At 37.0% G+C, this 10,384-nt stretch overlaps 1 protein-coding gene across 1 annotated transcript; it reads right to left on the bottom strand.

The window, feature by feature from the left end:
• Positions 1 to 2,438: 2,438 nt before the first annotated feature.
• LOC115923830 (probable GPI-anchored adhesin-like protein PGA18) lies at positions 2,439 to 5,401 on the bottom strand. The gene is made up of 9 exons (XM_030985190.1): positions 5,335 to 5,401; positions 4,983 to 5,102; positions 4,562 to 4,729; positions 4,167 to 4,310; positions 3,763 to 3,906; positions 3,446 to 3,529; positions 3,071 to 3,190; positions 2,650 to 2,817; positions 2,439 to 2,491 (listed from the first exon to the last, which is right to left on the bottom strand). The coding sequence occupies exons 1-9, from the start codon at positions 5,399 to 5,401 to the stop codon at positions 2,439 to 2,441; spliced, it is 1,068 nt and encodes a 355-aa protein (XP_030841050.1).
• Between the last annotated feature and the right edge of the window lie 4,983 nt (positions 5,402 to 10,384).

Here is a 10,384-nt window from a genome sequence, read left to right as displayed (position 1 = left end):
GTGAGCCATTTGCTCACTCCCCACCTACCCCATTCAACAAGGATAAATCCCTATGACAATCATTTGCGAATCATGTACTAAATTGGCACATTGCAACAAAAGCCCCCTCCCCAACCCCTGATACAATGAAAACAATTTACAGGGGGGGGGGGGGGGTCAACAGCAGCATGCTTCGATCTTCTTGTTTTTGTTTTTCTTCTTCTTCTTCATCTTCGTTTTGTCCGATCTCCTCCTTTTCCTTCTCCCTCTTCTTCTTGTCACCCCCTCCTCATTTCAGGTAGTGCATTTACGAAACCATCAAGAGTGCAAGATCAACAACATCTCAATGCTGTTACTTGTCCGCTAGGTGTTTCACAAAGTTCTCTTTGCCAAGACCAGCGACAACTTCTGTGACAAGTCTCTGGTCGCAACATTAAATCTGTCATATCTTTTTATAACGCCATCACAAGTAAACTATCGCAGTTTCTATATGGTAAATTTATGGACAATCTAATTCTAAATCCCTAAGCTCTCATTACAATGAACAATTCTTATCGATGTTACGGTAAAAAGAAATATACATGCGCATATGTTTTAATGCCTTAACAAGTAAATGAGGTTAACATAATTTGTCAGCACATTTGCCTTCCGTAGAAACGACACTGAAGATGGGACAGTCTGTGTTACTGATTTCAGACAAATGAGAATGACAATTTATCATGATTATACATTTTTCACTACGTTTTTTTCCTTCTTATTTCAAGCATAGGCTTGAAACAAATCCTTTTAAATTTTTGCTTTAAAATATGAATGTTTAAACCTTGATAGATACAATTTTCCATTAATATTTCTTAACATAAATAGAAACAGGGCCTTCTTTAGATTGGATATGAATTATGGTATCCTAAAATTTCAAATCACTCGCCGCGTAAGTAACCTCGAGTTTTCTTAACTTTATTCATTCTTATTTGTTATCGGTAACACATACTTTCATATCAATCAGATGTTTACATCATTTGTGCTAATAACCTCTTCTGTTTTTATATTTTCGAACAGTTTCAGTGAAAATTAGCCTAAAAATTAATGTGGGTAATTGAGAATAAATCTGAATTGTGATAAAGACTTCACTTGTTAGCCGATAGTAGCGATGTCATTACTTTGTAGCTTAAATGGCTTTAACTTTGTAAAAAAGTTTGTCCGCTTGATGACTAATTCACACCCATTCGCATTTTTATTTGTATTTGAAATCCAACTTGTTGAATGGTTTTAATAAATAAACAGATAACAACGATGCAGAGTAATCTAAGGTGCCTACATCCATAAAAAAAGCGCCTACGGTGATATGAGTTATTTAATCAAGAAATTTCCTTTTATATTTTATCTTAAAAAATGATCAATGCTTAATGATCAGAGTACACAAACATCATCATGTAATACATACCATTTCCACAATTGATGCCCTGATATCCTGCTGCACAATTGCATTCATAGGTTCCATTATGGTTGATACAATTCGCTCCATTCAAGCAAGGGTTATCTGAGGGGCATTCGTTTACATCTATGAAAAGAAGAATCAACAGTGAAAAAGATTTATTTCATTGCGAAATTACTTTCAGGGTTATCGCTTTAGAAGACAAAGACAAAAAAATATGGTGACAAATATGGCATCATAGAATAACATACGTACCATTTTCACAAATGTTCCTCTGGTAAAGGATTTATTTTATTGAAAAATTACTTTCATGTGTCATCGCTATAGAAGACAAAGAAAAAAATATGGTGACAAATACGGCATCATATAAATACCATTTTCGCAATTGTTTCCTTGGTATGCTGCTGCACAGGTGCATACATAGGTTCCATTTTGGTTGATACAAGTCAAAGTTGCTGACAGGCAATAACGGTTTATAACCACATGGCATACACGGAACCTTTATCCTTGGTAGTACCATAATGTGTCTAGCTTTAAACCCCAAACAAAACTTGACCTAACCTGGTATTGTGCCTGGTGTAATACCTGGTGTGGTTCCCGGAGTTGTTCCAGGTGTTGTGCCAGGGGTTGTTCCCAGTGTTGTTCCTAAGGGGAAATAATAAAATGTTATACACCTATATTCAAGATTTCTGCGCTTAATTTGACATGGTTATCATTTGCTGTTTGGCATTGGAAATGACATATGTCTGGTGTGACAAATGTTTAACGCTGCTGGCGGAGGCAATAACGGTTTATAATCACATAAAATTCAGAGAACACAAATCCTTGGAAGTACCATAGTATGTCTAGCTTTAAAGCCCAAACAAAATTGACCTAACCTGGTGTTGCGCCTGGTCTAGTACCTGGAGTGGTTCCCGAAGTTGTTCCAGGGGTTGTTCCGGGTGTTGTTCCAGGCGTTGTTCCAGGTGTTGTTCCAAGTGTTGTTCCTAAGGAGAAACAAATAAATGTTACACGTATTACTAAAGAACTATACACCTTTATTCAAGATTTCTGAGCTTAACTTGACAAGGTTATCAGTTGCTGTTTGGCATTGGAAATGACATTATCAGGTGTGACATATGTTTAACGCTACTGGCGGAGGCAATAACGGTTTATAATCACATGAAATTCAGAAAACACAAATCCTTGGAAGTACCATAGTGTGTCTAGCTTTAAAGCCCAAACAAAATTGACCTTACCTGGTGTTGTGCCTGGTGTAGTACCTGGTGTGGTTCCCGGAGTTGTTCCTGGTGTTGTTCCAGATGATGTAGCTGGCGTTGTTACAGCAGCTGTTCCAGGGGTTGTTCCGGGTGTTGTTCCTGGCGTTGTTCCAGGCGTCGTTCCGGGGGTTGTTCCAAGTGTTGTTCCTAAGAGAAACAAATAAATGTTACACGTATGACTAAAGAACTATACACCTTTATTCAAGATTTCTGCGCTTAATTTGACATGGTTATCGGTTGCTATTTGGCATTGGAAATGATATATATCACGTGTGACAAATGTTCCAAGATGCTGACAGAGGCAATAACGGATTATAACCACATGACATACATAGAACCCTTATCCTTAAAAGTACTATAATGTGTCTAGCCTTAAACCCCAAACAACACTTGACCTAACCTGGTGTTGTGCCTGGTGTAGTACCTGGTGTGGTTCCCGAAGTTGTTCGAGGGGTTGTTCCGGGTGTTGTTCCAGGCGTTGTTCCAGGTGTTGTTCCGGGGGTTGTTCCAAGTGTTGTTCCTAAGGAAAACAAATATGTTACATGCATTACTAAAGAACTATACACCTTTATTCAAGATATTTGCGCTTAATTTGACATGGTTATCAGTTGCTGTTTGGCATTAGAAATGACATATATCAAGTGTGACAAATGTTCAAATTTGCTGACAGAGATAATAACGGTTTATAACCACATGACATACAGGGAACCTTATCCTTGGTAGTAATAGTACCATAATGTGCTAGCTGTAAACCCCAAACAAAACTTGAACTAACCTGGTATTGTGCCTGGTGTAATACCTGGTGTGGTTCCCGGAGTTGTTCCAGGTGTTGTGCCAGGGGTTGTTCCCAGTGTTGTTCCTAAGGGGAAATAATGAAATGTTATACACCTATATTCAAGATTTCTGCGCTTAATTTGACATGGTTATCATTTGCTGTTTGGCATTGGAAACGACATATGTCTGGTGTGACAAATGTTTAACGCTGCTGGCGGAGGCAATAACGGTTTATAATCACATAAAATTCAGAGAACACAAATCCTTGGAAGTACCATAGTATGTCTAGCTTTAAAGCCCAAACAAAATTGACCTAACCTGGTGTTGCGCTTGGTCTAGTACCTGGAGTGGTTCCCGAAGTTGTTCCAGGGGTTGTTCCGGGTGTTGTTCCAGGGGTTGTTCCGGGTGTTGTTCCAGGCGTTGTTCCAGGTGTTGTTCCGGGGGTTGTTCCAAGTGTTGTTCCTAAGGAAAAAAAAATAAATGTTACACGTTTAACTAAAGAACTATACACCTTTATTCAAGATATCTGAGCTTAATTTGTTACGGTTATCAGTTGCTGTTTGGCATTGGAAATGACATATATCACGTGTGACAATTGTTCAAAGCTGCTCACAGAGGCAATAACGGTTTATAACCACATGACATACATGGAACCTTTATCCTTTTAAGTAATAGTACCATAATGTGTCTAGCTTTAAACCCCAAACAAAACTTGAACTAACCTGTTGTTGTGCCTGGTGCAGTACCTGTTGTTGTGCTTGGTGTAGTACCTGGTGTGGTTCCCGGTGTTGTTCCAGGGGTTGTTCCGGGTGTTGTTACAGGCGTTGTTCTAGGTGTTGTTCCGGAGGTTGTTCCAAGTGATGTTCCTAAGGGAAACAAATAAATGTTACACGTATTACTAAAGAACTATACACCTTTATTCAAGATTTCTGAGCTTAACTTGACAAGGTTATCAGTTGCTGTTTGGCATTGGAAATGACATTATCAGGTGTGACATATGTTTAACGCTACTGGCGGAGGCAATAACGGTTTATAATCACATGAAATTCAGAAAACACAAATCCTTGGAAGTACCATAGTGTGTCTAGCTTTAAAGCCCAAACAAAATTGACCTTACCTGGTGTTGTGCCTGGTGTAGTACCTGGTGTGGTTCCCGGAGTTGTTCCTGGTGTTGTTCCAGATGATGTAGCTGGCGTTGTTACAGCAGTTGTTCCAGGGGTTGTTCCGGGTGTTGTTCCTGGCGTTGTTCCAGGCGTCGTTCCGGGGGTTGTTCCAAGTGTTGTTCCTAAGAGAAACAAATAAATGTTACACGTATGACTAAAGAACTATACACCTTTATTCAAGATTTCTGCGCTTAATTTGACATGGTTATCGGTTGCTATTTGGCATTGGAAATGATATATATCGCGTGTGACAAATGTTCCAAGATGCTGACAGAGGCAATAACGGATTATAACCACATGACATACAGAGAACCCTTATCCTTAAAAGTACTATAATGTGTCTAGCTTTAAACCCCAAACAACACTTGACCTAACCTGGTGTTGTGCCTGGTGTAGTACCTGGTGTGGTTCCCAAAGTTGTTCGAGGGGTTGTTCCGGGTGTTGTTCCAGGCGTTGTTCCAGGTGTTGTTCCGGGGGTTGTTCCAAGTGTTGTTCCTAAGGGAAACAAATATGTTACATGCATTACTAAAGAACTATACACCTTTATTTTTGGAATCTTCAAAATTGGGAAAATTAGGAAACTACTTGACCGGCCCACAACTGCAAAATTAACCCATGCATTTGTATCCTCCCACCTTGATTATTGTAATTCAATTTTTTCTGGTCTTCCGCAATCGTCCCTACTTCCACTTTAAAGAATTCAGAATACTGCTGCAAGGCTTGTTACTCTCTCGAGAAAGTTTGAGCACATAACCCCAATATTGCGTTCTCTTCATTGGCTTCCCATACACCATCGTATCACATTCAAAGTTCTTCTTCTTACATACAAAATTCTCCATGGCCAAGCCCCTAAATATCTTTCAGATTTGATTTCCTTACGTTCTTCTAGTTCTTTAAGACCTCTTCGATCATCATCAACCTTGCAGTTAACCCTCGGACCTCGTACCGCTACAAAATATGGCGACCGATCTTTCTCTGTAAATGCCCCTATCCTTTGGGACAAATTACCAGCGCACTTTCATAATACTCATTCTCTCGACCAATTCAAGTCCTTGCTGAAAACGCACCTTTTTAATTCATAAATAATATTCTGCAGTTGTGAGTCGGTCAAAGGAGGTGCACACCGTCTTATTTTTTGTTTGTTCGATCCTATGTTTGGTCCTATGTTTGACCTCTTGTATGTATGTTTGTTTGATCTCACTCTTATTATATTTTTTATTATTATATATGCATGATTTATTGAATAAAGAACAGATGTTTAAGTTGTGTGTTTATTATAAGTTTTGGTAAATAATTGTTAAGTCAGAATATGGTGCGCTTAGAGACACCAGTATTAAGCGCCTTATAAATATTGTTTATTATTATTATTATTATTATTCAAGATATTTGCGCTTAATTTGACATGGTTATCAGTTGCTGTTTGGCATTAGAAATGACATATATCAAGTGTGACAAATGTTCAAATTTGCTGACAGAGGTAATAACGGTTTATAACCACATGACATACAGGGAACCTTATCCTTGGTAGTAATAGTACCATAATGTGCTAGCTGTAAACCCCAAACAAAACTTGAACTAACCTGGTGTTGTGCCTGGTGTAGTTACTGGTGTGGTTCCCGGAGTTGTTCCAGGTGTTGTGCCAGGGGTTGTTCCCGGTGTTGTTCCTAAGAAGAAATAATTAAATGTTATATACACCTTTTTTTTCTAGATTTCTGCGCTTATTTTTACATGGTTATCAGTTGTTGTTTGGCATTGAAAATGACATATATCAGGTGTGACAAATGTTTAAAGCTGCTGACAGAGGCAATAACAGTTTTTAATATATGTATTAATATGGAACTAAATACCTATATTCAAATGTCTGCGCTTTATTTAATTGATTATCAGTTGCTGTGTGGCATTGGAAATAACATATATTAGGTGTGACAAATACTCAAAGCTGCTTATACAGAGGCAATATTGGCAATTACTGCAGTAACAATTATCTTTGTTCGACCTAAATCTTCTAACTGTATAGGCCAAATTTCCATGATCCTAACATCATTTTCTACTTGGTTTATCTTCTTATCTCAATTCCAGTCAAACTGTTATTGGAGTTCTGGTCATCAAATTACATTCCGCAATAAACAGTTTCAAAGTATTGTGAAATTAGATTAGGTGTACATAATAAGATTTAGGGATTATCGAATCGAATTTTTTTTAAAAACATTGGATAACTAGAATTTATTTCAATTCGGTTTGATATACAGTGTAAAGGTAACATTTTTGCAATTTGGCATAAAAATAATGCTTAATTTTGCTTCATGTGACCTGAAATAAGATGTAAAACAGTAAATTGCAGTTAATTGTAGTCGTATATCATATTCATTCATTTCTCAGCAACTTCTTTTGTTTGCCTTTGTAATATGTGAATGTATGTTTGTATCTGAATAATTTGTCAGATAAATTAAAGATTGAGTTCTGGGAAAGATGAAAAATTATTTGTGGGATTCCTCATGTCAGTTTTGAAATAAATCACAATAGAAATGTGCCCTAAAAAGATCGCTCTTCGAATGTGCTATTTTAAATGCTCTTCAATACTCTATGACAATACACAGCTGATGAGCTTGGACCAAACAGTCATTCTAAATGTGTATGTAGTCACAAACACCGATTTCCAAGTGTAGCCAATGTGATTGAAATTGAGTCAATCTTCTTATCAATTTGATGAACCCAAATCCACTTCCAACACCAATCCATATGAACTACATAATCAACATTTTCCAAATGATTTCAAGACAGTTTCTCTTATAATCTTCTTGCATGACCAGAACTCAAGTTTATCTTAAAAAACGCAATCTCATTTGTAGTTTGAGCTCTTACGAAATCGTTACTATGCTTCTAAAGTATAAGACATCATGTTAGCACGTCCAGTAATATACAGATTCAACATATGTATTCATGTTTACATGAACGGCTGGACTTGACAGTGAGTTCACATGTAGAATGCATTGGCGCGTTTAGTGTAATGGTGGGGTAGGGGGTTGTCCGGACGCAAAACAAACTAATGCTGTCACTTCCTCCTTTTAAATCTATCGTTATATACGGATCAGATAGCTCGAGCCATCATGAGTAATTTTCCTTCATATGAAATATTGCATGTAAACTTCTCAGAATAACTGCCTGACGTCAATTACCGTCCGGATAACCAACCTATCCGGACATAGGCGTTGATAGGAGGGGGATGAATCCGAACTAAACTAAAGCTGTTAGATTTTGCAAAGAAGATGGCACTAATTGATGTGAATATTGTTTTCATGTACAGGTTAGTCAGCATACAGATTTCATGAGGCTTGTATCCAGAAGAATTATATTTACTTTCTGGATTGATATATCGAGATATTTAACCAACCTGTCCGGACACAGGATCGTGTGGGTAAACATACCTGTATCACATAGATCTCCTCCCCATCCGGGTGGACAGACGCAAGTGAACTCATTAATCCCGTCCTGGCATGTGCCATCGTTAGCACACGTCACTCCTTCGCATTCGTCAATATCTGCCAAAAAAGGGCAAACAAAATGGATAACGATTCCTATGAAAATTAGACAGTGACGAATTTCAGAAAGAGAATAGGCTATTAAAAGAAAAGTTGTTGAAGGTTCAATTTAGGTAATTGAACTGAGACCTCATTCCTCCACACTCATAAATATCTGCCAAAATATTGTGAAAAGAATTTGTATTCAATGAAATTCAATTAAACTCAATGTATTCGTCCATCTTTAAAAAAGTACAAGTATAACATAATATTAACACATTGTAGTAACATAATAATATGAACATAAAAATAGAGGGATTCCTTTAGTAAGCAAGTTGCTTGTAAGCAGGGTCCCGTTATACAATATAAAATTTACACCTTTTTTTATAATTACATTTGAGAAAATTATAAAACAGCAAAATGATATACTTAAATTAAATAATTGCAAAAGAAGATGATATTTCCCTTGGGTACTAGGAATTAATGGCATAAAAAAAAGAATAGATATCTGATCTAAGTCGAACCGGGTAAACAAAAATCCCTTCCTTTTTTAAAAGCCAAAATAAGGCCTACATTGTGCGGAATTGTATTTCATGCCAAATGCTCAACATGCTATGTTATTTCGTTCATAGTTTGTTCATTTGGTTATCTCATTGGTTTAAATTCGCGTTATGGCACAAAACGGTTATAGGGCACCTTAAACAAGCTTATACTGACACCCTCTGGTAGCACTTCAAGCTCCAGAAGCATGGATAATGCTTTATCCCAAATCATAAACAGTACTGTATGTATATATATATATATATATATATATATATATATATAATGTCTTGCCAAACGACGTTAGTGCCTGACCGGGATTCGAACCTTCAATCATTGGATTGAGAGTGAAGTGAATGAACTTCTATACCACGACACCTTAACCTCCACGTAATATGATTAAATGATTAAAGAGTTAATCTCTTGCCATATTTGCCAGGCATCACTTACTTCTTAAACATGATCTGCCCGTGAATCCGGCGGTACAGGAGCACGTGAAGTCTGAAAAGTCTTCGGCATCGATGCACATAGCTCCGTTCTGACATGGCTCGTTCTCACAGAAGCCTGTGTGATTCAAATATGATGATGATGATGATGATGATGATGATGATGATTAGGGTAATAATAATATTAATGGCAAAAATAATAATTAAAAAATAACAATAATGATAATATTAATATAATGATATGATTCAAATGATTCAAATGATTTTATTTCGCATGCAAAACATAATACAATGAATAATTATATTACAAAAATATGCAATGAAACGAAAAATATAAAAGAAAAAGCCCGAGAAAAGTGGAACTATCTGGAAGCAGAGCTTGTTGAAGTTTTAGTTCCTCAGATGCTGTTTTACAATATAACGTGAACAAAGTATGCTTAGAAAATCAATAAGTAGACAAAATATGTAGCTAAGAAATTATAGATTTTATGGGGAAAAAATTAAAGAGAGGAAAAAATAGTAGAAAGCAAAAAGAAAGATATTACAAAAAGGGAAAATGAATGATTGCAAAAGCTCTAGAAGAAGGAGGTTGGATCAGTAGAAAGAGGGAGAACGAGACTGAGCCGAGAGTCAAACAAACCGAGATATATAAGACTAATAATACGTTTGTTTATCCAGAGAAGCCCCACACCCCAAAAGATTTTTTTTTTTTTTTTATTTAGAAATCCCTGTTATCCAGACTCTTCATACTTAACTGTATAAAACATAAATTTTTCTGTTTCGGAATTTAAAAAAGTGTGAATCGAAGTGGCTATTTTCCTTCGATCTTGTACCTCTTGGGATTTTGTTGTCATGTTTGCATGTTGTATTTTTTGTTGAAATTTGAATATCACTGTGATGTAGCCTTGCTCTCTGTTCTCTATCCCAAGTTTCCAGGCGGCGGATCCACGGGCCGATTCTACCAGCCCGCCCCCCCCTACTCAAACGGTAAAAAAATAGGATAGAAATGTAAATTATACTCTTTTTTTTACTGAGTCGGGGCAAAATTTATCCTCAAAAACTGGACAAAAAAAAAATGTGCTCTTACCCACCCACCCCTCCCCCCCCCCCCCCCCCGCTTAGTCACCGGCCGGCTGAGTCGGCGCAAAATATTTTCTCAAGATTTGGTCGTTTAAAAAAAAGTAGAAAGTTATGAACTATGTAATGACATGATAAGCTATGGAAAACTGTGAACATTACAAGACAAATTGCCAACGTGATGGCATCATTCCCT

The sequence above is a fragment of the Strongylocentrotus purpuratus genome, unplaced genomic scaffold, assembly GCF_000002235.5.
Source record: "Strongylocentrotus purpuratus isolate Spur 01 unplaced genomic scaffold, Spur_5.0 spur5_scaffold_14, whole genome shotgun sequence".
Lineage (NCBI taxonomy): Eukaryota > Metazoa > Echinodermata > Echinoidea > Camarodonta > Strongylocentrotidae > Strongylocentrotus > Strongylocentrotus purpuratus.
Note: the sequence above shows the minus strand (reverse complement) of the source record. Positions and strands in the feature narration are given on the sequence as shown.

Excerpts from the sequence above, each read along its gene's own strand:
- LOC115923830 (XM_030985190.1), bottom strand. The coding sequence starts at position 5,401 with ATGGTGTATGGGAAGCCAATGAAGAGAACGCAATATTGGGGTTATGTG. Across the intron at positions 4,730-4,982 it reads TACACCAGGCACAACACCAG|GAACAACACTTGGAACAACC; the intron begins GTTAGGTCAAGT and ends TGTTTCTCTTAG. Across the intron at positions 3,530-3,762 it reads TAGACCAAGCGCAACACCAG|GAACAACACTGGGAACAACC; the intron begins GTTAGGTCAATT and ends ATTTCCCCTTAG.